Source organism: Bufo gargarizans, chromosome 2 (assembly GCF_014858855.1).
Source record: "Bufo gargarizans isolate SCDJY-AF-19 chromosome 2, ASM1485885v1, whole genome shotgun sequence".
Classification (NCBI taxonomy): Eukaryota; Metazoa; Chordata; class Amphibia; order Anura; family Bufonidae; genus Bufo; species Bufo gargarizans.
In genome coordinates this window covers 60,904,194-60,932,170 of record NC_058081.1, presented here as the reverse complement: position 1 = coordinate 60,932,170, position 27,977 = coordinate 60,904,194, and the positions used below count along the sequence as shown (strand labels likewise).

The 27,977-nt window shown below is 44.1% G+C and overlaps 1 protein-coding gene across 1 annotated transcript in view; it reads left to right on the top strand.

Annotated features, from left to right (window-relative positions):
• Positions 1–27,977, top strand: part of BMP1 (bone morphogenetic protein 1) — a 93,966-nt gene that overhangs the window by 5,211 nt on the left and 60,778 nt on the right. The window contains exon 2 of the mRNA XM_044279025.1: positions 18,501–18,596. Within this exon, the coding sequence (XP_044134960.1) occupies positions 18,501–18,596 (96 nt within the window). The remainder of the gene's footprint in view (positions 1–18,500; positions 18,597–27,977) is intronic.

The following is a 27,977-nucleotide window of genomic DNA, read 5'->3' as shown; positions in this document are numbered from 1 at the left end:
TGACATTAAATGCACTACTTTTTTGCGGTGCGGAGGCACAGACAGAAACTCCACGGAAGCACTCGACCTTCTGGATTGCGGACCCGTTCAAGTGAATGTGTCCGCATCCGTGACGTGGGGTGCACATGACCGGTGCCTGTTTATTGTGGACTGGCTGTTTGTGGGCCGAACAACGGCCGTGTGCATGAGGCCCAAATCATCTGTTTCTCAGGGAGCGGGACGATCAGATGACATCTTGAGCTACTGCTTTTGAAAGGGGTTGTCTCAGAACCGTTAAATAGGATCTCCGTATACTACATGGTATCCACAAAAAGACTAAATTTTTTTTTTTTTTTGCTGCTATTTGTGTTTTTTTTTTTATCAATTATTAAGTCCTATAGGGATGCCATACCCAGATAAAGATGCACGGATGCAACACAAAAACATAAAAAAAAAACAGTCTATAGTGAATTTAATAACTTTAAAGTAGCATATGGACACATGGGAAAAAATGGCAAAAAAAAGACTATGATGAGTGGGGAATCCATTATTCTAATAGGAAAAAGTCACCAATATTTGTGCACAAACGTGTAATTTGTTTGTGATTTTATTTGTTTACCTTTTACATTGCATCAATCACTTTTGTGCACTTTTAGCTCAGTAAAATAATTTTTTCCCATTAGTAGAATATTGATGGCTTCTCCTCAGGATAGGTCATCAATATCTGACTGGGCATCTCGCCAATTAGCTGTTTGAAGCATCCGATGAGCACTGTGGTTCTTCACGTTCATCGGTCACGTAGCCTTTGTGCAACTTTGTTCCGTTCAAGTGAATTGACCTGGGCCGCAATACCAATCACAGCCACTATACAATGTACGGCGCTGTGCTTGGTGAGCCGTGAGGAGGCTGCAGCGCTCACTGGAGTGCCCTGGCCTCTTCAAAGCAGCTGATCGGATGTGGTGCCCGGAATCGGACCTCCACCGATCAGGTGTAGATGATCTATCCTGAGTATTGGTTATCAATATTGTACTCCATGAAAACTCCTGCACATCAGATTTATTAACTGCAGCTTTTTGAAAATACTAAAAAAGGTGCAAAAGTTTGGAAGAAATCCATAGTCCCCATGTGTAGCTGTGGCGTATATATTACTGAGGTGTTCAGGGCTCTGAGCTGAACTAGTTTTCTCACTGATTTATGGGAACACCTCCAACAAATGAATATAATTAGGACCTGACCTGGGTAAGGTAATGTTACTAGTTTATTTACAAATGCCTATCCAGGCAATAGAACCTGTCTTGACCCAGGTATAAATTAATACTTCACTTTTATTTGAATAAAAGTAAAACCTAAATGCTAAGGTTTTACTTTTACATTTAGGTTTTACTTGTATTCAAATAAAAGTGAAGTATTAATTTATACCTGGGTCAAGACAGGTTCTATTGCCTGGATAGGCATTTGTAAATAAACTAACACCTCCAACACCTACATTTGGACTGTCTACACCAGGCATGCTCAACCTGCGGCCCTCCAGCTGTTGTAAAACTACAACTCCCACAATGCCCTGCTGTAGGCTGTTCGGGCATGCTGGGAGTTGTAGATTTGCAACAGCTGGAGGGCCGCAGGTTGAGCATGCCTGGTCTACACTATTACAATAGTACCAGTTGGCAGCAGTGGCTTAAAGGGGGTTTCTACCTTTTAGATATTGATAACCTATCCTCTGGATAGGTCATCTTTATCAGATCAATAGGGGTCTGACATCCCCACTGTTACATTGCCTACACCAACAGCTCCACAAACAGCCAATTGGTTGTGGTGCCGGGTGTTGATCTACTATTGACAACCTATCCTGAGGATGGGTCATCCATGTCTAAAAAGTGAAAAAAAAAAAACTTTAAGCCACTGCTATAACTATGCAGAGGTGTTGCAGATTGGAACTTTCGAAAAAGATGGTCCAAATGTTGGCAGTATTCTCAGGAATCGGCAGGACACCGTTGTCCGATCTCCCACTGCTCCTGTTCTGCCTGGGTCCTTTGCTGGTCTCTACTTTGCTACTTTCTGTTTCTCGATACCCAGGAAATTTGTACCCAACCAATGATTTCCTGTAGCGTTGAACCATCTAAGCTAGCGATTGGCTTAGCAGGCATCATGTGTGTAGAAACCAGCGGGAATCCTGATGACATCAGACAGGGAGATTTTCAAAAAATCTGTTACAAAAAAAAATCTGCGTAAATAGACCCACGATGCATATTCTAAATCCACATATGTCATTTTGTGTTGCGGATCCCAACCAGTGCCTTGTGTAAGTATGCCAAGCGATCAGCCAACAAACTATATTATCGATCACAGCTTGTTATGGGCCCTTGTAAAAAGAACCCTAGAACTTCTCGGAGTGGAGAATCCCTTTATGGTAAAAGATCATGTGACGGACCATGTGATGACCGGAGTGACGTCACCACAGGTCCTTTGACTGCAATCAGCAAAGAAAGAAACAGAAGCGAATCCGGCTGCGCGAGCAAGTGGATTAAGGTGAGTTAATTATTATTTTTTTAACCCCTCCAGCGCTATTGTACTATGCAGTCTGTATTCAGAATGCTATTATTTTCCCTTATAACTATGTTATAAGGGAAAATAATACAATCTACAGAACACCGATCCCAAGCCCGAACTTCTGTGAAGAAGTTCGGGTTTGGGTACCAAACATGCCGATTTTTCTCACGCGCGTGCAAAACGCATTACAATGTTTTGCACTCGCGCGGAAAAATCGTGCGTGTTCCCGCAACGCACCCGCAGCTTTTCCCGCAACGCCCGTGTGAAACCAGCCTTAAGAGTCCTTTCACTAACAGAGGGGGCAGATATGTTTCTGTTCTGCTGTTACTGAGAGTTCAAGTTCAAGTCAGTTTTCTGGTAGAAGAACTTTCTCAGGAAGTATCGGGTTGAAGCGGGTTATCCCTTCTGTTAAGAAGATTAATTGCTAATTTCCAAAAAGTCCTGCATCTTTGACCCCTGCTGCTACGTACAGGAAAAAATTTGCAACTGAAAAAGATATAGATTATCATGCGGCTACAGATATTGAGGAGACTCAGACTTGGTTGTCTCTTGTCAGAAGAGAGGATGACCACAGATTGTAATCTGAATTGCTAAATCCAAGCGCTTCCATGTATGTGTGTAATGTCAAACGCTAGAATAATGAGAAGTTTATGATGTACGTAGCTACTGTGTGAAGCCCCTAACCCCGTTTTGTTTCCAAGTGCATCTCCTTTGGTCCAAAATAGATTATGGGTTCTCTGGTTTTGAAGACCTATTTTCAAATAACCTGTTAGAGCATTTTGAGTCATGGATGAGGGTCCATTTTAGGTCCCTCATGAAAAGCTGGAGCAGAGTGTACCTTGAAATAGAAAATCTTTCTCTGGAGGACCAGACATTACACAAACAGACTCTCTTAATTTTAATGAACACCATGTAATACTTCACTTGACCTTTGGGCGCACTGCAGGGGAGTTGAACACTTGCTGCTTATTTCCCTTGGAAATTTTACCTGCAGTGGGACTACTTGTGATCAGCTTATCTCAGGCACCCACTAGACTAAACCTTTAAAGGCTAAAATAATTACATTCTTAGAAAATGTATCATTGTAATTTATTATTATTTATAATTGGATAGTGAAGGACCCATGTACTTGACGTGATATTCACCGCAATGATCAGGAATAGACCGTTCCCAATCATTGCCCTGGTTTTGTGAGCAATTATCTTTTCTGTATGGGGATGAATGATCATTATTACGATCATTCGTCCCCCATACAGATGCGTTGGTTGTTGACGGCACATCCCTATTTACACAGGACAATGAGCTGCCAGCAAACAAATATTGCATGAGACGCGTAAACAATCCGGTCACTTGACAAATTATGACGGGCAGTTCGTTCTCCGTAGTTAGCCCGTTCCTCAGCACTTGTGAATGGACCTTTTATACTGGTCATCTAAATACCTCTGGCAGTGGCTTATCTCTCTTGAGACCAAAAGTATTGGTCATGTTGAAATTCAACTGCCAGATCTTTCCTTCACCTGAAATCTGCAATCAGGGCACCCCCATACACATTAAATGGTCGGCTGGTCCACGAAAATCAGTGGGTTCGACCAACGTTCATCTGATGTGTATGGTCACCTCTACACCTTCCCTCAGAAATTTGTTTCTGTGAAAAAGGACTTATCATTTCTGATTTCCGGTACAAGATAATCATATACTGAGTTGTCAGACCTGTCTAGAACATGCTTACTATGTGCAGTAAATGAGATTATTCTTGGCCAGGGTCATCCCATGTATCATGTAAAAGGATGTCCCGAGTCGTGTTCCCAGCATCCTATCGGAGGATAAGAATATATTTTCCTGATTTCCCGTGATTCATGTCTATCTCCTAGTTAGGAATGGATCTGGAGCCAGAATTGATATGGTTTAGGAGTTCCTTTCCCGAGGCCTTCACCATTTTTTCTACTAAACATGACCTTCGATGTAGATCTCCAAAATTAGCCTTGATTGTCACGCACTGAAATCAGAGGGCATCTATTTATTTTTAATGGTCAAGAGCTAAGATGTCCATGCCTCTTGTCTTCAGAGGAGCCTACTAACTATTGATGTCCGTTGAAGTTCTAATAGTTAGGCTACATGCACACGACCGTATGTGTTTTGCGGTTCGCAATGTAACAATGCCCTAAAACGGACAAGAATAGGATATGTTCTATTTTTAATTTTTCTTTTGCGGGGCTACGGAACGGACGTACTGATGCGGACAGCACACGGTGTTCTGTCCGCATTTTTTGCGGACCCGTTGAAATGAATGGGTCCGCATCCTAATAGCAAAAAAAAACAGAATGGACACGGAAACAAACAACGTTCGTGTGCATGTAGCCTTAAGGACATAAAAACCATTAACTTAGGCTACTTTCACACTTGCGCTTTCCGTTTCCGGTATTGAAACCCGTCATAGGATCTCAATAGCGGAAGAAAACCCCACAAAGCCATAGCTAGGGTTTTCTTCACCCGGGGCAAAGGTTCACTTCATTGTTTGAGCCCCTAAGCCAAAGTACCTTATTGGTGACCCTCCTGGCTACTAGCACCCAGGACACATGCCTTGGTAGCCCTCCCCTGGCCAAAGACACAGCAGTCTTATGAGTAGGATCAGGTAGGTATTCTGCAAGCCTCCTCTCAACCCGGCACCATCTCTCTTGCACACTTACACAGTGCTCGTCTCCTTTACACGCTCGCAGACTGACACATAGACACTTTTACTCTCCCCTCCCCAGATCTGCCACATAAACACAAAGGCAGACAGGCAGATACAGGCTCGGACACACTCATTCATATGATTCATGCATGGGAATGCACTCATACGCTGACTCAGGCCTGGATTGTGTAAGTGCATGTAACATACATAAAGGTCCTACAGGTCGCACTGCGGGACCCTGAAGCCTCCTTGCTCACAGCTGCAGTAGAGCTTAAAGTTTTTCGTATGTTTGTCCTCCAGTTTGGAAGCCGCTACCCCCGCAGTCGACAGACCTGGTGACACAGCTGCTGTGATTCATCTGTTCTTTCTGGCCCGCAATTTGTCAAATATCGGCATAAACAGGTGCGAGAATTGTCATGCAACGGTTCATAAACTCTGCAGCAATTTTTAATGGAATTGCACAACTATCAATTCCCTCCTACACTTGAGGCTACGTTCATACTAGTGTTGTAGCTGGATCCGGCAGGGTTCAGCAAAAAACGCTTCCGTTACTGATAATAGAACCTCATGCATCCGTTATGAACGGATCCGGTTGTATTATCTTTAACATAGCCAAGACGGATCAGTCATGAACTCCATGGAAAGTCAATGGGGGCGGATCCGTTTTCTATTAGGTCAGAGAAAACGGATCCGTCCCCATTGACTTGCATTGTGGGTCAAGATCCGTCTTGCTCCGCATCCCATGATGGAAAGAAAACCGTAGCATGCTGCGGTTTGCTCTCCGGTATGAGAACGGAAGGGAATGCATTTTGGAGCGATCCGTTCTGTTCAGTTACGTGTTGTCCCCATTGACAATGAATGTAGACAAAACGGAAGCGTATTTTTCTGGTATTGAAACGCTAGTGTGAAAGTAGCCTGAGAGGGATCTGATGGGAACCATGCTGTTGCTTTGCAGGAACCTTCAGCTGAATATGCAGGCCAGGCTGTCCTTTTTGGAAAGCTTATGGTGATTTCACAATGAGGTTTTACATGGGACTGCAGATAAACCTAATGCCTTTTTGGTGCCGGGTTGTAATTACTCAAAACTTTTGGTGCAGTGGTGACACAGGCAGCCTGAGAGGCCCTTAGCTGAACCTGAACAAAGCTGAAATGCGAAGCATCCAAGCCACGTACTTATCTACCCCCACCCCTACATTGTTATGGGGGAAGGTTACAATTTCAATCTTTATGGCATGAAATCACATCAGACTATTACTAGATCTTCTTAATGGAACCCCGGACCCCCAGTTATTTCAGTTTCACCAGGCATACCCATTGTTGTTTACTCTAGACCCCTATCTAAGGGCAAGAAAGAATAGCCTTTCTGTGTGACCTGGCCTCTACCGAGGACATCCCCGCTGATCAGCTGTCTGAGGAGGCCGCGGCGGTCCATTAAAAGGGGTTGTCCACTTTTTTTTATATTGAGGACCTATCCTCAGATCGGCAGAGGTCTGACACCTGGCACCCTCATGATCAGCTTGTGAGAGCATGGCCTTCTCTGCTCAGTTTACTTGCTCGCCTTCGCAGTTGCCGTGAAGAGCAGTGTAATTACGGGACGGCTCCTTCCGTGAATAGGATACAGTTGTATCAGTCAATGCCTGAACAGCTGCACAAACGTTACAATGTGTCAGTTTGGAGTTCAAGCGCACAGAGCATTGTCTAGACCGCATTGTGTCCACTTCTCAGGAGAGCAGGGGTATTCCCAAATCTTTGTCATATCCACAGGACCTTGCAAGTGAAGCTTGCCGTGCTACACTCTTTCTGTTATTCCCATTCACTTGCCAAGCAAAGCAGAGACCTTTTGGCTGTTTCCATAGTTCTGAACACTTCTGGTCACCTCATCCAAGTGGGTGGTTTGGGGGGTGATTCTGAGCTGGGAATGATGGATCAGTGCTACATTCTCTACACAGTCAAGTCACATTATTATGACCACCAGCTGATATCCAGTATATCCAATGTGTGCAGCATGGACAGCAGCTAGACAGGCTCGGAGGTGGTCACAGGTATGTGGAGCCATGGTGCCTCCAGTGCATCCCACAGCAGCTGGAGGATCCATAGAGTGAACACGAATATCAAGGTGGTCCCCCTGATGCTCAATTGGGTTCAAGTCTGGGGAAATTATGGGGCCAGGGTAGTACTTGGAGGTCTTGGTCATGCTCTTCCAACCTATGTCAGACATTTCTAGCCATCGGACGTCGCATTGTCTTGCTGGGAAGATCCCATCTGTCCCAGGGGAGACAATCAACATGTATGGGTGTACGTGATCTGCAAGGCTGGATTCATACTCAAAGCGGTTGAGAGTGCCTTCCACATGGAGGAGGCCCAGAGAATGACCATAACACTGCCACCACCAGCTTGTGCTCTTCCAGCAATGGTTGCAGGGTGTTGTCCTTTGATGTTTCTCGCCTGACATGCCAACATTCATCTGTTCGATGAAGCAGAAAATGTGACTCTTCGTGAATCAGCTGAGGTCCAATTGTGATACTTCATTATCAGAGGTGCAGTGAGCCCCATACACAGTATGGTTCACTGAACTGTTGTTTTAGACACACGTCTGGTAGCCCCTGGTTCATTTTGGTGGTGAGCTTCTCTACTGTAGTGTGTCAGTCTGTCCTCGCACACCTACGTAGTCAACGTTCACCTCTCACATCAATGGCACGTGGTGCTCCACAGTTTCCACGTCAATTATTCACAATGGTGCAATTTGTCCACTCATGATACTTTCACCACCGGAGCACGAGAACAATTGACACTGCGCAGTTTCAGAAATACTGCCACCCTTGGCCCGAAAGCCAATAATCCTCCCGTTTTGTAATTCTGATAAATCGCCCTTTTTTTCCCCATGACAGGAATGAGGCATATATGTGCAGACAGCCTATCACCCACCTTATATACCCACCAAGCCAGCTCAGCACACATGACTTCCTTCATGAGCTACACACTGCTGACATCGAAGATAGCAAGTGGTCACAATAATGGGACTCGGCAAGCCTCATTCACTTTTCTGTTACTGTATTACTCTGCGGGTTTTCGACACAAAAATCCTGTAGGGAGGAAAAAAGTTTGCTGCCCATAATTCTGGGAAGGTGACCCTCTAATGATCTTCTCTTACTCCTCTTTTCGGTGTCAGTAGGTACTAGATAGTGATTTTTTTAGTCCTTTCTGATGTTATATACTTGTATACTAGATTTTTTGGCAGATGGCCTCCTTTCCACCAGGAACAATATGGGCAGAAACGTAACATCACTTCTAAACCTTAGATTGTGTTGGGTTTTGATTTTTTTCAGCCCCACCCTGCCCACCTCCTGCACTATTTCTGTGGGTGCTGGGTGATAGGAGCATTTCTGTGCTTAAATCTCCTAATGTGCTGTATATTTGTGTAGGGTTCACATCACCAGCATGAGACATCTGCCATTTCTACACAACTGTCTTAGTAATCTAATTAAATAATTAAACATATGGTCATAATTTAAATTCGCTTTTGCAGCAAGATGTGATACGTGCCAAGAATCGTATTTCTGCCTGCAATAATCTGCAAGTGGAAAAAATAGACGACTTCTTCAGAAAAGACTTGTCCCTGGTAACAAAACCAGGGTCTCCTCGCCGTATCCTCCTGTTGTATGTGCAGTATCGGCAGATCCTTCTGCAGCGCCTCTTTAGTGCAGCATCTGTGCACTTCGCGTCCAACTCCATGTGCATGGAGATATTCTCCCATAGACGCAATGCTACTATGTTCATTCACAGTCTGATGGAGCAGTCCGGGATTTTTGTATACAGAACAATACATAAAAAATAACTCTGTATGGCTTTATATGAAGTTTTAGGCACATGGAGGTATAGTAGAGGCCTCAAGGACATCTATGGAAAAGCCTCATATGTGTTCTCATCTTAAAAGGAATGTGTCGACTATATTTTTTTGTGATTAAAACAATACCTATAGTCTGGAGATGACACATTGGCTTCTAGAGGAAAGTATTGTAGGCATGCTCTGTGACCTGGTCAGAGGTCATTGTGCAGGGAGTGGGAGGAGGTGAGCTCTGTATATTTCATAGTGTGAAAGGCAAATCCTGTGTTATATATATATATGTGTGTGTGTGTGTGTATATATATATATATATATATATATATATATATATATATATATATTGTAATTCTGCCAGTGATGATAATGAGATGACTACGGAGCAGTTATCTAGTTATCTCCAAAGAATCGGACTATTATAAGGCTCAGTGGCCAGTCACACCCGGTACCCTTATGGATCAGCTGCTTGAAAAGGCTCTGGAGCTCCTGTATGCGCTGCGGCCTTCTCTCAGCTCACCAAGCACGGTCAATGAGGATGTCGAACCCTCGCCGATCAGATACTGATGACCTTTCCACAGGATAGGTCATGGGTTAAAGAATCCTGGAAAACCCCTTTATTTTAAACAATAAGCCATTTTCTGATCCCATGTTCCCATTAAGAATTATTAGTGTATCCTCATACATAGTAACATAGTATGTAAGGCTGAAAAAAGCCCTCTGTCCGTCCAGTTCGGCCTGTTATCCTGCAAGTTGATCCAGAGGAAGGAAAAATAAAAACCTGTGAGGTAGAAGCCAAATTTCCTCACTTTAGGGGAAAAAATACCTTCCCGACTCCAATCAGGCAATCAGAATAACTCCCTGGATCAACGACCCCTCTCTAGTAGCTATAGCCTGTAATATTATTGCACTCCAGAAATACATCCAGGCCCCTCTTGAACTCTTTTAGTGATCTCACCATCACCACCTCCTCAGGCAGAGAGTTCCATAGTCTCACTGCTCTTACCGTAAAGAATCCTTTTCTATATTTGCTATAAATGCTTAATAGTTACCTCTTTGTTGGAAAACAGCAGTCTGGTGACAACCGTCTGCTGATCCTTACAATGCAGAGGGGAGACCCATACTTTTCAGTAATTTATGGTACATACTGCGTGGCTGGTCTCACCGGTGAGGTGCCCCCGCGTGGTATAGGAAATAGGCAATTTGGATAGGCAATCTTGATTAGTAATTTCATTTGCTCATATTGTGCTTATTATAATGATATACTGGGTTCAAGAGGTGACTGAAATTCAATACCTTAAAATATAAAAAGAACACTTAGGGCTGTTTCACACGAGCGAGTCCATTGCGGGAATCACGCTCCGTGAGTGAGTGTGATCCTCTGCTCTGGACTTGCAGGAGCGCACGGCATTATCATGATTTATAATGCTATGTGTCTCTGCTTGACCTTATTTCTACAGAATCATACTGACAGCTTTATGTCACTATGATTCTGTGGAAAAAAGGCCATGCAGAGACACATAGCATTATAAATCATGATAATGCCGTGCGCTCCTGCAAGTCCAGAGCAGAGGATCACACTCGCACACAGAGCGTGATTCCCGCAATGGACTCGCTCGTGTGAAACAGCCCTTAGAAGGAGTTAAGATAAAAAAGCCTGTTTTACAATATGGCAGTGCTGGAGAGTGTTACATGTAGGAACCAACGTCCTAAAATACTCACTTTACATACAGATGCTCCACAGGCTTTTTTTTTTGTCTGGCACTGTTTTTGTATTTTGTATGGCAGCACTGGTTTTCATCTCTCTTGTAGGACTGTTGATAGGGTGTTGTTAGTGTTCATTGGGCCTTCCAAATGAAGGCATATGTCATTTGTGAAATTGATGGACTTTGAAAAGGGTTGAAGCTGGATGGTCCATCCTTCAATACTGGGATACAGCTGTAGGGCATCGGTTGTATTGAGGAGGGAACTCACTAACACACACACACAGAGGGTTCTGGATGGGCCAAGATCACCTTAGAAGAGTTACTGTATCCTAAAGGACAGCCGCGACATCACAAATTGGTTCTGTAGCGGTCCCTGCAGTGACCTGCCGGACCATAAGAAAACATCTACTTGAAGCAGGACTGCATTCATACACTCCACTAGCTCATTTGCCACTGACCTCTCATCATCACCAAGAGCTCCTGCACTGGTGCCACATGACAACCCATTGGAGGTATGATTGGCAAACAGTGGTATTCAGTGATAAATGCAGGTTCTGCGTTGTCCTCACAGGACAGCTGGAAAGCACCTTCTGCCATCACGCATAGTGTGGAGACACAAAGGACCAATACCAGGTGTCATGATGTGGGGCACCATTAGCTACCATAGTCGTTCCTGTCTGGTATTTATAGAGAGAATATTGCCCAACCTTCGGTATGTCCAGGACATTGTGGTACCAGTTCTACGGCCATTTTTGATTCGGGAGACGTGATGGTCCAACAACACCGCCTGTGCTACACAACATGCTCTTCAGGGTATCCAGCAGCCTCCCTGGCTTGCTCCATCTCCTGATTTCTCCCCCATTGAGATTGTCTTGGACTCGATGAGGGAGATGGATCTCCTATGCACAGCAGCCAACAACCACCTTGGCTGAACTACGGGTCCAAGTTGAAAGAGCTTGGAATGACCTATAACAGGAGGACATCAATCATCTGTATGACTGTTATCATGCCAGAGGAGATGTCACCCAGTAATAATGTGACCTTGCCTCGACATAAACCCACTGCAGAACCCAAATAAAGCACGCGCTCCCTTGGTTGTGTGATCATTGACCAAGCACTACTAGTAGGTTATACTTTGTTAGTCTCAGCTCAATCACATGAAGCTTTCCAGGTGTTCTTTCGTCATCTGCTAGTGTATAAATGCAGATAACATTGGCTTGGGAAACCAGTGGTGAGACCCAAGTTTACTGTCCTAGTCTGGTAAGTGAGACCGCAGTAGAAATAAAGTTGAGAAGTGCTGATTTTTGGCAACTCTGTGACCAATACCCTGGTGTCACTGCTTAGTGATGGTAGCCATGATGCCATTAGTAGGGCATGTTACTGCTGAGGCCACTGATTACCTAGAATGGTTGCATGCTGGCTACCTGAGAACAAAGACCAGGGGACAGCCAGAGCATCTTCAATGTATGAGTAGAAAGTTGGATAGCCCCCTTTAAGATGGGAATACCCCCTTAAGTCATACCAGTCCAAGTCAATGTTTGGACTTGAGATGAGATGTTATGTATACATCCACTCATAGCTGCAGGGGTCGATATTGTCTCTTTCTAGGAGCCAGCGTGTCCTTTCATTTGTGCACACGTGGACGCTGCCTTGGTCACTGTGCAGACCTGTAAGGGTTACACCTCGGCATTTGCACAGTGATTGTCGGTGTCCTGTCCATATGTTTGGCCGCTTACACAGCTCACTCTGTCTGCAGCTCACATAGCCGGGTCTGTTCTGCTATAGAGAAGCACTGTAGTTACAGCTAATGGCCTATTCAGCCCGGATGCCACCATGCTAAAGTCATTTGTATGTGGGAACGGGGAAGGAAAGAGGCAAATGTGGGTCACTGACCTAGAATGATGACGTCCAGAGTGTGATCCCCATGCTTAAAGCTGAGCTGTCCCCTCTCCTGACATGTCTGTATTAGTAAATGACTGTACTCTCCATAAGATAACCATTCTGGAGAATCCCTTCTTGGAACTCTGTGTTGTGCCCCTCCTCTGTTTTTCCTCCAGGAAACTTATTAACAACTGGTGTTAATAGTTGGCAGTGCATCTCTACATAGATCTGACATTAATCAATGAGCAATGACGTTGTCAGACTATGAAGGAAAACGCACCTTTGTCGAGCTAGGAACTGTCAATTTTTCTAAAGCAAGACACGCCAAGAATGTACCAGTACCCATGTACTACCTGCCTCTCCATCACAATGAGGGAACAGGACCATCCGTTATGGTGATTGGTGGGTTCCCAGCTGTCGGACCCCCAGCGATTAGCTAGTTATCCCCTTTCCTGTGTATACAGAAACAAATATTGTCTACGTAAAGCCTCATTATTGGTTTCACAATAAGGGAATCCACCAGTGAGGAACCTCATGTATTATGAAGAGTAGAGAACAGCTAAACTCTGGAGGACCCAGCATGTCTGTGATTTACAACAACAGTCCATTTATTTTCATGACAACTGTGTAATGCTTCATTTAGCCTGTGGTGGCGCTGCAGGATAAATGAACCTCTGCTGATAGATGAATCCACAGATGATCCCTGGTCACTGCAGTAGGGCACCCTATGATCTGCTTATCATCAAGGAAGCCTCCTAACTTAATGGAGTTGCCCTTTCTGATGGACATGTCTGATTTTTGTAGTCATGAAGGTGCTTGGCTAGTTGAGTAAGGTTGGTTGAGTATAAATTTACTAGATCATGATGTGATTTGTGTCGCTTGAACCTGTGGACTACAGGGAGTGCAGAATTATTAGGCAAGTTGTATTTTTGAGGATTAATTTTATTATTGAACAACAACCATGTTCTCAATGAACCCAAAAAACTCATTAATATCAAAGCTGAATATTTTTGGAAGTAGTTTTTAGTTTGTTTTTAGTTTTAGCTATTTTAGGGGGATATCTGTGTGTGCAGGTGACTATTACTGTGCATAATTATTAGGCAACTTAACAAAAAACAAATATATACCCATTTCAATTATTTATTTTTACCAGTGAAACCAATATAACATCTCAACATTCACAAATATACATTTCTGACATTCAAAAACAAAACAAAAACAAATCCGTGACCAATATAGCCACCTTTCTTTGCAAGGACACTCAAAAGCCTGCCATCCATGGATTCTGTCAGTGTTTTGATCTGTTCACCATCAACATTGCGTGCAGCAGCAACCACAGCCTCCCAGACACTGTTCAGAGAGGTGTACTGTTTTCCCTCCTTGTAAATCTCACATTTGATGATGGACCACAGGTTCTCAATGGGGTTCAGATCAGGTAAACAAGGAGGCCATGTCATTAGATTTTCTTCTTTTATACCCTTTCTTGCCAGCCACGCTGTGGAGTACTTGGACGCGTGTGATGGAGCATTGTCCTTCATGAAAATCATGTTTTTCTTGAAGGATGCAGACTTCTTCCTGTACCACTGCTTGAAGAAGGTGTCTTCAGGAAACTGGCAGTAGGACTGGGAGTTGAGCTTGACTCCATCCTCAACCCGAAAAGGCCCCACAAGCTCATCTTTGATGATACCAGCCCAAACCAGTACTCCACCTCCACCTTGCTGGCATCTGAGTCGGACTGGAGCTCTCTGCCCTTTACCAATCCAGCCACGGGCCCATCCATCTGGCCCATCAAGACTCACTCTCATTTCATCAGTCCATAAAACCTTAGAAAAATCAGTCTTGAGATATTTCTTGGCCCAGTCTTGACGTTTCAGCTTGTGTGTCTTGTTCAGTGGTGGTCGTCTTTCAGCCTTTCTTACCTTGGCCATGTCTCTGAGTATTGCACACCTTGTGCTTTTGGGCACTCCAGTGATGTTGCAGCTCTGAAATATGGCCAAACTGGTGGCAAGTGGCATCTTGGCAGCTGCACGCTTGACTTTTCTCAGTTCATGGGCAGTTATTTTGCGCCTTGGTTTTTCCACACGCTTCTTGCGACCCTGTTGACTATTTTGAATGAAACGCTTGATTGTTCGATGATCACGCTTCAGAAGCTTTGCAATTTTAAGAGTGCTGCATCCCTCTGCAAGATATCTCACTACTTTTGACTTTTCTGAGCCTGTCAAGTCCTTCTTTTGACCCATTTTGCCAAAGGAAAGGAAGTTTCCAAATAATTATGCACACCTGATATAGGGTGTTGATGTCATTAGACCACACCCCTTCTCATTACAGAGATGCGCATCACCTAATATGCTTAATTGGTAGTAGGCTTTCGAGCCTATACAGCTTGAAGTAAGACAACATGCATAAAGAGGATGATGTGGTCAAAATACAAATTTGCCTAATAATTCTGCACTCCCTGTATGTATACCATAGATAAGCACTTAGAGAGCTTTTTTTTTTCTGCCTTGCCTATAGTCTCCACTTCTTAATCTAGAGCAGTTGTCCCATCTGCATAGCCCCCTCTTAGATTAAAGCTGCTTTGGTGAGTAATTGACCTCCACGTGTCTGGCTTCTCTGGTCCCTCTTGGATCGGTTGTGATTGCCAGAGGAAGCTCCCTACGGCTGTTAGTTTTTCCTGCAGTGGACTCTGCAGGTGAAAGGTAGTATTACACTACATTATTTCCAATTGAAGACATGATCATGGTTGCATGAGTTCATAAATGGAGGAGCCACACTTTGTATCAGCTCAGTGAAGACTCTTTAAGGCGGTCGCCCAAAACAGAGTAATATCTGGTCTAAGTAGGGGGTAGTCATCTCTAAGTCTTTTGGAGAGGTTTACATGTGTATAATTTTTTGGTTGTCATGATTGCATATATGTTCAGACAGCTATAGAGTTCAATTTCATGTGGAAGTGTAGTAATAAATGGGGACCATGTATGGCCATCCATTTGAGCCTGAAGAGTGGCCTTAGTTGGCTCATTGAGAGAGGGTCTTGAGCAGAGGACACCCCTCTATAACTTTCATGTCAAGGTCAAGGGTTGTCTTCTTAAATAAAGCCCTTTAACTATGTGTGCTTGGAATTATACTATGTATTGGGTTGGGGCACCAAGTGGTGTTTTTTTAGCCTTCAACACTTTTTGTATTGTGATTTGTGTCAAATGGACAGTTGCTTATAGTTCCGTTGAGCACTGGGACCCTGATAGCCATGTGCTGGTTTGCCTGGGCCACATTTTAGTGCCAGTCTTGGTCTAGTTTGTAGTCATACCTCCGTTTGTTTGTAATGAATCTGATGGAGTTAAACTTTTGCTTCTAAAACTATGCAAAAACCGCATCCAGGTGAGATCGCAGCTGTTACATTCTTCAGTGTGTTAAAAGACGGATTCCATACAGAATAGAAGAATTCCTGGAAGTTACAGCACGTTGCTTGTAGCTAAAATTACTAGGAGAGTGATTGATAGATTTTTTTTTTTTTTTAAATGTGATTGCGAACTGAGAGCATTTATGAAATGCCTCCTTTCTATAGGTGGACAAACATGAATAATATCTCATACCGCCTCCCCCTCAATTTCAGGCTTTCCATCTACCGGTAAATATATGTTTAGGAAATTCTAATTAATGGCACAATCCATGATGTGGACTTTGATGTATATGAGGTTCTGGTAATTAGAGAGAGTACGAGTTTTTCAGAAGGGCAAATAACATGAAGGCACCATGACTCCACCTCCTACATCCCACCTCCTCTGCTTTTCCTGATGGAGAACTTTGGATGCAGCAGGACTGTGCTACATGGTGTGAGGCTATTTTTGTGTATACTCTTTTATTTCAGATCTACATGGTGTCATTACGGCATTTATATAACATATGTTGCTGTTATTAGTTATTTTTTTCAACTCTCATACACTTGTGTGTCCAGAGGCATTTGCAGGCCTTCATCTGAGAACTGTTTCATTCAAAGTACTCAGGCCCTCAAGGCAAAAGGTTACTGAACTTAACTTAACCATACACAGCACTCAGCCAACAGCTATTCCTCCTGACCCTCCACCCATACAAATGTAAGCCTGGTTGGACCAAATAGACATGTGTTTTAACGTGTGTGTGTGTGTGTGTATATATATATATATATATATATATATATATATATATAGTCCAGAAAAATGGGCGGCACTCCAGAGAAAAGTACAAGTGAACCTTTATTCACCCAGGTGGTGCAACGTTTCGGCTCTGCACTAGAACCTTTTTCAAGCGATATATATATCTCTTTTATAACAAAGGAAATCCAACACACTTGATCCTTGCCCATGACATCTGCTGTGTTGGCAGTGTCTGGACGTGACTATACATGTCAGATGGTCAACTGGTCCTGCTGAAATTGACTGGTTCAACTGCTGTTCATCTATTAATATTCTTATGTACAGCCACCTTAAGGGTAAAGATGGGGAAGGAGGCTTCTAAGCAGGGTCGGACTGGCCTGCTTCTAAGGACTCCAGTCTCTGTTCATTGCTGCATCCAGGATCCATGGTATGATGGATATCACCGGCACCCAACAGAGCCCATTGGCTTATAATGGAGTCCATTGGGTTGCCTGGTGGTGTGTCTTAAAACCATACATTATCATTCTTACTGCCCGGTTAACCACATTTTTGTAAACATAAATGAAAACCTTGTTTTAGTCGCAATTTATTTCACGATATCCATCCCCCATAGACTGTTGCAGAATAGTGCAGCATGAATCCTAGGTTCCATGCCCCTAGGATCTTGAAGCTCACTTTTTATGTTGTTTTCCATCACATTTTCTATGAATGTTATTATTCTTGGACCACTAAAAAGTAACATTGGCCTCTAGAAGTTTTTGTTCAGTCTCCATTACAGCACCTGACCATGAGATGATCCTCCTCCCACCAGGCAAGGACAGGGCCCTCCAACTTATCCTCCATGTCTTCTTGCCCCTTCCAGGTGGAGAGAAGAGCATAGAAACATAGAATGTGTCGGCAGATAAGAACCATTTGGCCCATCTAGTCTGCCCAATATATCTGAATCCTATGAATAGTCCCTGGCCCTATCTTATATGAAGGATAGCCTTATGCCTATCCCATGCATGCTTAAACTCCTTCACTGTATTTGCAGCTACCACTTCTGCAGGAAGGCTATTCCATGCATCCACTACTCTCTCAGTAAAGTAATACTTCCTTATATTACTTTTAAACCTTTGCCTCTCTAATTTAAAACTGTGTCCTCTTGTGGTAGTTTTTCTTCTTTTAAATATTCTCTCCTCCTTTACAGAGTTGATTCCCTTTATGTATTTAAAAGTTTCTATCATATCCCCTCTGTCTCGTCTTTCTTCCAAGCTATACATGTTAGGGTCCTTTAACCTTTCCTGGTAAGTTTTATCCTGCAATCCATGTACTAGTTTAGTAGCTCTTCTCTGAACTCTCTCTAGAGTATCTATATCCTTCTGGAGATAGCATCATTGCATTGGAGCAGGTGCTGTCATCCAGTCCTACCTAGGGCAAGTGAGTCTGTGTATTGGAGCCTGCCGCAATGGGTCATCCATGTCTGGCAACCTCCAGAGTGCCAGTGGAGTAATCATTGGTTTATTCTAGCCTTATTCCACAAGGTAAGAGGTAAAGAAAGGGCTACTTCGTAAAGAAGTTGTGTGACCCACACCTCATGATGGGACCTGCCTTGGTTCAACTCAAAAAGGTCAAGGTCTCCATTCACTTACAGCTGTGGAGAGTGAAAGTTGCGGTCAATTATAACTTCAGCAAAAACCAGTAAGAACCTTTTCCAAAAGTACGGTTGAGCATGCCCACTAATTTCTGTTTTTCCTCTCTTCTAGTTGCTTTCTGGGGTGATATTGCTTTGGATGAAGAGGATTTGGCCAACTTGAAGGTAGATCTCCGCGTGAGCTCAAGGAACCGAACACGTTCTTCAGGTCAGTTGTAATACGTGGTTCTTATTTGGTATTTCTTATGCAACCTCCGGTTTTAGCTGGCATCAGGTTGGGTTTGTCATCTCATCAAGAAAGGAGTTGAGAATGCGTTGTGATCCTTGGTCAGTTTGCCATGGGGCCACATGATGGCCTACCTCTAATGCAACACCCCCATGCTGTCTACTTCATAGCAGCAGTGCAGGTTATTGCAACTTGGGGCAAAGCTGCAATATCCTGCACAGTGTCGTGGCCTATTCAAACACTCTGTCCCCCAGATATCTGATGTTAAGGATAGGTTAGCAGTATTCTGAACCTGGCAAACACCTTAAAGGGTTTGTACCATAAATTGCTTTTCACTCTAACGTTTATTCTCCTCAATTCCCATTCCTCCTTAAAAAAACCAAAAAACACTTTTCATTTGATTTGACTTACCTCATTTGCAGTTTTCTCCTATCCCCCATGCTTGAATCCTGGTTTGTCATGTGTCTGCTGTCCCATCATGCTTTAGGGCAATGAGATGACAAGATGGCATCAGCAGGAAATGTGACATTAACCATGGCCCTTGTTCTTACCAATGATGCTTGTACTTCCTACATTTCAAGGCTTCAATGCAGGACGTAACCTACAGCAATTGAATATCAAAGCAGATTTCCCACAGGCTAGTAACTTTAGAATAAGGCAGTTTTGATAAATGTGGGTATTTGGGGAAAATGATACAACAGCGATATATGTTGGGAGGTATAGATTTATATTTGTAGCACAACTTCATTAAGACCACTTTCCATTGCCGTCATAATGGTTGACTAGGGTTGTCCTCAGTTATTGTAGGAAGAGCATCCCCGAAGGACAAAATGCTGCTCTAAAAAGTGAAATACTTGTTATTGTTATTTAATGCTATTTCATGTATTATAACCCAGTATAGCTGTGTATGTATCTGCCTCTGTAGGAAGCAAGGTGATGAACTTAGGTCTGCCCCTAGTTCAGTCAATAGGTGACAGCAGGGGATGGTGTGCTGGAGGCGGGGAGGTGGAATGTTGATGGAGAGCTTGGGGAATAGGGGAGGCATTCTGACTTCTTTGGGGTTGAGTGTAGGGTGGTGACTCGTGATGTGATGTGATCGCTGGGGGATAGGGGGACAATGTGGAGGAAGATTCTGACAAATTTGTTGGGTGGAAGGATAGTGAGCCTACATGTGACTGCTGGGGGTAATGGGGTGAGCAATTTGGGGGGTGGGGGGGGATACCCAGCCTGCATGTGACTGCTGGGGAGCAAGCTTCTGACAACTTTAGGTGGTGTTGGAGGATAGCCAGCCTGCATGTGAATGATGGTGAGCAAGATTCTCACAACTTTGGGTGGTGTTGGAGGATAGCGAGCCTACATGTGACTGCCAGAGAGACCTAAAAGTCACCTCCTATGAACCACAACCTTTGCAAAGAAAGTCAGGGACATGGGTTACACAGAATGGTAATTTACACTGATTATTCGGCTTTGATTATGACTTTCCTGTAATTTTTATTTTATTTGGCACACCATACAAAAAAGGTTTCCGACCCCTTGCCTAGTAACTCATAGGGAGTACAGAGTAAAATGAAGAATAATTTTTCAGATATTTTTTTTTGTATGTCTTTATTTTTGTGGTTTGGGATGAACCTCCCTAGCCGATAACCTTACACAATATCAAGCAACTTGTGAATGTTTCGCCCTGCCCCGCTAATAACCCTTAGTTTCCTACCGCCCTTGTCCCGTTTCATGAGTCTGTAATATCAGTGTTCTCCTCCACGGTCTGCATTCTCTCCCTTCCTGTCATTTCTTCCTCACGTATAACCCGGCTTTACCTTCCTCCAAAACTCCTGTTTTATCTAATTCCTCAGATTTAGGTGCACCCCCCACTCTCATCCTGTTGTTCTCTTTAGCTTCCTGTTTTTAATAACTGTCATGGAGATGATTTTATACAGTCCGCACATTTGTACACACACCGACACCCTACCATAGTTGCGGGTGACGTCACACTGTTCATTTTTAAATAAGTATGGCGTGATAATAATTTCTATTTTTCAGCTGCTAGTTCACTGTGGATGGCATGAAACGCGTTTTGTTTTGTACTGGTGTTATTTCAGAATGTAATGGACATAAGCCAATATTGTAGATTTAAAAAATACTTGAAAAAAATTATATGTCGGTCCAACTTATAATGTATTGTGTAATACCGCACATTATGTAAGTGCAGTGATGATGCCCTCAGGGACCTGTGAACATACCATCCTACAGCTGGCCTATGTCAGCAGCTACATTTCTTCATATGAGTTGTTATTCTTACTGGCCTCTTAATAACTGTGTTTAAAGGGGTATTCCCACCTCACCACATTTATGGTATATCCACAGGATATGCCGTAAATGTCTGAGAGATTGTTCTTCAGTGGGTGTGGAACCACTATGTCACCCAAACAGATTTGACTTTGGCTACTCCTAAGGGTGTTATCCTGGCAGTCCACTAGTTTTCACCCTTTAACCCATGTGAGGGCATCTGGACTTCCCTGCAAGGGAAACCACCAGGACGCCTTCCTCCTGGAGTAGTCTCTGTTTGTTTGACAGCTGACCCACAGGGGTCAAGGGACACCGGTGCAGAGCACCATGTAGTCAGGCAAAATCTAGTCAGGGATAGACTGAGGTCAGGGCAAGCAGAATATGTGCAACCTGAGAAACAGTCTGAGATCATGGTCAGTACAGACATCAGGTGGGGGTCAGGACAGGAACCAAAAGATCAAATCTGGAAAACAGACAGAAGTCAGTACACAGGCAGACAAACGAATATTAGCACACCTAACAGGACACTAGAAAACTAGGAAGCTATTGCTCAAGCATTTTTCCATAGGGGAAGGTGCCTAAAGTACCCCAAGGTTGCCAGCCATTGGCTGGTAAAAACTACGGTGCGTCCTGTGGGCAGAGAGTGGCTATCCCAGCAAGCCAACTGCAGCCTGCATGGAGGAACAGAGCTACCCCAAAGGCCAGGCCCTTCAAGAAGAAGAGGGGAGTGGCAGGTGGGTCCACACCTGTGGCCACCACTTCCACAGAGATGCAGCTCCCACCTCTGGCTTCCACATCTGTCTCTGGAATAGGGCCTTTGATCTCCTCCGGCCTGGTTGCATCATCCAGAAGTGGAACATGTATACCTAAGGGGTTTAATAGAAAACATGACTTAGAAAACCCCACAACCCCACTTGACTGAATTTCCCCTCTGTCAAAATTCGACTAGCCACCAGGTGCTGATTCCAGGTGATGGGGATTATTCAATCAAATGGGCATGTCTTTTGCCTGTGTATAAAATAGAGGTTTTTAAGTTGACTTGTTTGTCTTGATGAAGGGCTAAGATGTTATAGCCCGAAATGCATCACAGCAAAGTGTCCTATTTGATGTCGGATTTTATGGAAGTCGAATAAAGCATTTTTATTAAGAAGAGCTGGAATCCATCGTTTTTTCATCATCCAGAAGTGGTTGGAACTACATCAACAGCCAAGTAGGATGTGCTACGGAGCACTACGGAAAAGGCATAGCACACTTCACTCGGCTGTTTCCATACTTCTGACTGGTGCATCCAGGCTGGATGAGCTCAGAGAGACGCCATCTTGATATTGTAGTACAGCATTAAGGGGTTTTGTGACATATTTGAGAGAATATGTCCTCAATGTTAGATGAGATCCCAAAATCCCATTTTTGGAAGTCTCCCAGACATGGCCACCTGTATATCGAGAGCTGACAACCCTATTCTGAGTCTGGCTTGCTGGTCTGTACTCACTGTCGCCCTTCTTCCCTCCTATTGAACAACCCTCTTTAGCAAGAACAGTGTGGTGACAGGAAGTGACCACCTCTCAAAAAATATGGCCGTTCGCTTTGCGCCGATTGAACATTTGGGCTTACACAGTGAAGATCACAAGTGCACAAACTGACACCTATGGGCAAAAATATGTGATGATTTTTTTCATATTAATTGAAGTGTTGTGTAATCTAAGTACATGCAACATCCACCTCCTACTATTTTTGTATAAACTTTATTTATTACGCCAATATACACAAAGTAGGAGGTAAGATAAACTGGCAATGGAGGCATAAACAAACCTTCTAGTTAATAAAAGCTTCTTGATATTAATCATTCTGTCCTGTGACTCCGAGGCCTACGCTATGGGTTCAGTGACCTTATTGCTGGGGTCCCTTTATTATCCGTTCTGTTTTGCTTTTGGAGACTATGTCCGGCCGTGACTTAAAGGGGCATACCATAAGCTGTATACATAGTTTATAAGGCTGAAAAAAAGACATCTGTCCATCCAGTTCAGCCTGTTATCCTGCAAGTTTATCCAAAGGAAGGCAAAAAAAAAAAACTTCATGAGGTAGAAGCCAATTTTACTCATTTTAGGCAAAAAAAATCCTATCCGACTCCAATCGGGCATCAGAATAACTCCCTGGATCAACCACCCCTCCAATACTGACCCCTGTGGTACCCCACTAGGGATGGTGACCCCTCCAATACTGACCCATGTGGTACCCCACTAGTGATGGTGACCCCTCCAATACTGACCCATGTGGTACCCTACTAGTGATGGTGACCCCTCCAATACTGACCCCTGTGATACCCCACTAGTGATGGTGACGCCACCAATACTGACCCCTGTGGTACCCCACTAGTAAAATGACCCCTCCAATGCTGACCCATGTGGTACCCCACTAGTGATGGTGACGCCTCCAATACTGACCCATGTTGTACCCTACTAGTGATGGTGACGCCACCAATACTGACCCCTGAGGTACCCCACTAGTGACAGTGACTCAATCTGAGTGTTTACCATTAATAACCACCCTCTGTTTTCTATTACTGAGCCAGTTACTTACCCACATACAGACGTTTTCTCCCAGTCCGAGCATTCTCATTTTATATACTAAACTTTTATGTGGTACAGGGTCAAATGCTTTGGAGAATTCGAGATATACGACGTCCATCGACTCCTTATAGAAACTGAATACATAAAGATTTACGACCTCGATGTAAGCTGAATATTAATGCGCAGTGCCGGAGATGTTGATCCCACTCCCTATCTGCATTTCACCCCACTCATCTCCTGCTTCAACCACATTTCTGTCTTTACGGCTGGCGTTTCTCCATTTCTTACATTTCTCATGCCCCCACCCTTCCAATCCTGTACATTCTTTCCTTTCTTCATGTATATTCACATTTGCTTGGCTTTGTCTTCCCCTCCAAGTACTTGCTATGTGGTTCCTTTTCCGCGCATATGCCTTTCAACAGAATTTAGCAGACGTTAATAATGCTGGTGTGAATTATGACCCTACCTCGTTTGGCCTCAGTCTCACGCCCCACAGCACTCAGACTCTTTGTGTGCGTCTCTCCGGTTTGTGGTACGGCTCAGAAATGGAAACATGGCATTTAAAGGGCTCGGATGTGGAACCTTTTACTTCAATGGGGCCACAAAAAAACGGAAATGACTTGGTGTGCAATGTCCGCATATCCATTCTGCAAAAAAATAGAACATGTCCTGTTATTGTCCACAATATGGACAAGGATAGGACTGTTCTATAATAGGCCAGCTATTCCGTTCCGCAAAATCCGGAATGCACAAGGTCGGTATCTGAGTTTTGCGGATCCGCAGTTTGCAGGCTATAAAACAGCAACGGTCGTTTGCATAAGCCCAGGGGTTATCAGATACTAAAAAATGTCCCCCATATGACCGGGCCCCTCACACTGAATCTACTTACCTGACTCCCTGCGCTGCTCCTGGTCCCCGCACCGCCGCTGCTGCTTCTCCCTGTGCACGGATGAAAACATCCGGTGTCGGGTGGGTTGGGGGAGAGCAGCCAATGGCAGGCGGTGACTGGGATGAGCCTCCGTAGCGTCACCCGCAATGCTAGGGAGGCTTGTCCCTAACATCGCCTGCCATTGGCTGCTCTCCCCAACCCCCCGACACCGGATGTTTTCATCCGCGCACAGGAAGAAGCAGCTGTGGCTGCGCGGGGACCAGAAGTGGCGCGAGGAGCCAGGTAAGTAGATTAAGTGTAAGGGGCCAGGCATATGGGGGAGCATTTGTTAGTCTCGGATAACCCCTTTAGGAGAAGGAAGGTCCTCTGTTCAGGATACTCACCTTTTGGCTAGGATAGAGAGTAATTATGTAGAGTGTCTCTCTCGCTTTGGAGGACCTGTCCTTCATTACAAAGACAACTTATTGTTTGACATAGGTAATTGTGTAATGCCTACACCCTCCTGTTGAGGTGCTGCAGGAAAACTGAATACTTAGGGGCACATTTATTAAGAACGCCATTTTAAACGCTGGTCTCTACATAACTTTGGCGGCTCGACCGCCACTTCTAAATGTCTTACATTGTGTCTTCTAGCTGTCTTACATTTAGACCATTTTCTATGCCTTAAACGGGCATAGAGAATGATGAATGAGACAAGCCTGCAGGCCCGTCACCTTCCACTTTTTTAGACCTGGCGACGAGCGGGTGAAAGTTGCAGATTGAGCCAGAAATACGCTTAATAAAGGCGTATTTCTGTTTAATAAATGACCCCCTTACTGCTTATCTGCCACTCTCTATTGAGAATACATGCACACTCAGCTGAGCCAAGCTGAGCATGCAATTGAATAGCGGGTGGAGAGAGATGGTCCTTCTACTTTCAAGTATCAGTTTCTAGTATCTGCTTATTATTAAGGAACCTTTCTAACCAGGAAGGATTGTCCAATAGAGAGAACCCCTTTAAAGCTGTTATCTCATGAACACAAGACATTGGAATGGAAGCCCGCACGACACTCAACTGGTCACCCTGGGTACCTCTTCTGTATCTCACAGCGACGGGAGATGGGGCAAGACTGGGCCGGGTCTTCCAGAGTGACCATACTTTTTTTATGTATGTCGACCAAACCCAACGATTTCAGAGATTATTGAAACATCGAACATGAATGGGGCTGTCCCATCTCTGCTCTGACAGCAGGAGGGAAGCATCGGGCACTTGGATTTCAACATGCCCAATCCTTTTGTTCTTGGGGAGATAAGCTGGCATCAGTGGTGTCAGGCAGAGGCATACTCTACTCTCTATGGAGAACACATGCACACTCAGCCGAGCCGTGCTAAGTGTGCATGTGAATAGGGGGTCAAGACAGGTGGCCCTTCTAGTTTCATGTCAAAACTTAAATGGCATCCGATTGCCCTTCACTGCTAAGGGACCTCCAAACCTAGAGGAGTGCTCTTGGGGATAATGGCAGGTGATGAGGCAGAGATTGCTGGGGAGGTCTGTAGGTAAAGGTGGGGTCATTACAAGACGCATCAGCTGCGCGGTTAAATTAGGGGTCCCCCCGAGGTGAGCTGCTTGTTACCATACCTGGGACCACCTTCATTGTGCTGCCAACCCCCTGTCCACACTTTGAGTATGGTCATTTATTGTTGTACTGGCAAGACAAAATTTGTAAGGCCTTGGGTAAGTATTTGAGTGGACAATCATGGTACCATCACACACCCTTTTTTCCCCATCTAGGAAATCTCACTGGAATAGGTCACCTGTGTCAGATCAGCAGGGTTCAACTCCTGCATAAGCTCCATACACAGTGTAGTGGCCGTGCCTGGTTACTGCAGCTTAGCCCCCATTTACCAGGATAGGTCATCCGTTTTAAAGTTCTGGACAACCCTTTTAACGTAAAACTAGTTGCAGCATTTTTGGCCAAAACACAATGCACACCAAACAAAATACTGTCCGTGAAACGAGCTGAAAGGCAATATCCTGGACTAGAAATGAAGTGCATTTTCTTGCAGAAATTACCGTTCACCCCCTTTTACGTCTGTGGGCCGGAGCTGTAATACCAGACACATTCCGTGGACAAGAGAAGGCGCTGTTTCTGGAAATTTTTCTGGAAAAAAGCAGACCGTGTTTTTCTAACTGTGAACCCATCGGTCCCAATTTTGCCAGGACAGTCATGGCAACTGGACCGCAATAGGGGTTTTTCTAACTTTGTGACTGGTACTTTCACTTTCACTTTGTGCCCTCATCTAATAACCTTTATCTCTAAACTACTGAGAGGTAATAAACACTTATTTAAAGGGAACCTGTCACCTGGATTTTGGGTATAGAGCTGAGGACATGGGTTGCTAGATGGCCGCTAGCACATCCGCAATACCCAGTCCCCATAGCTCTGTGTGCTTTTATTGTGTAAAAAAACCCTGATTTGATACATATGCAAATTAACCTGAGATGAGTCCTGTATGTGAGATGAGTCAGGGACAGGACTCATCTCAGGTTAATTTGCATATATATCAAATAGGTTTTTTTTACACAATAAAAGCACACAGAGCTATGGGGACTGGGTATTGCGGATGTGCTAGCGGCCATCTAGCAACCCTCTATACCCAAAATCCCGGTGACAGGTTCCCTTTAAGCCACATTCTTATCAGTAACATGAGAACTGAGCTGTAATGAGTGTTATAATGTCAGAGAGCAGAGATAAGGAGTCCTTCTGCTCCCCAAATGACGGACACGACAGGAAATCCACAGGAAGCTAGTAGAGCATGTCAGCTCTGTACAGAAAAAAAGCATTCCATATCTTTAATAAAGACCAATGGGAAAAAATGATTTTTAGCTCAAAATATGTACCATGCAATAATAAATAAAAAAAATGCCCCCAAAGGTGTACATAGCCTTTAAATGTCCCGATTTTTTTGCCATTCACATGTTATAAAAAATGCGGATTTGCCATGGAATTCGCGACAAACCTGCGCAACCCCATTCACATGTCACGGAAAATTTCTACTAAGATTTTTGCACAGTTGGAAGAAAAAACTGTGAATTGAGGACGTCTAGTCTGTCATGAATTTGTTTTCCGTGGAAAAGAGGATAATGGGCAGTTGTACTTCAGCCCCGGTTCCTTCTTGCACTGCATTATCTGCTAAGAAATCCCTGAATGACCCCGAGAATGTCGGGCCATTGGATATTTGTTATGTTCTGTCGTCTACATATCAAAGAGACAGGGATTTTATTCAGTGTGAATACAAGGGAACAGAATGTAAACAGGAGGGCCGCCGCCTGCCTGCCTGATGTATACTGGCTGCCTAGCTACGCAGTTCAGGATTGCGGTGCCTCGGCCTGTGCCTCGGATTGTCCTTACACCTCAGGATCCTATAGACTGGATTCATGGCTCTAAATATTCTAATACTTTATTTTTATATTTGGCATATTGCATGAAGAGTGTGACTTGCATGCCTGTTTTAGTAACTACTTGCATTCCTCATGTAATAACAATTCTGTTCTTTTAACTGTATGTTGTGCTATACCTCTATTATTTCTGCTAGATAGTAGGTAATCAATATAAAATGCCTAAATAACCCTTTTAATGGGTC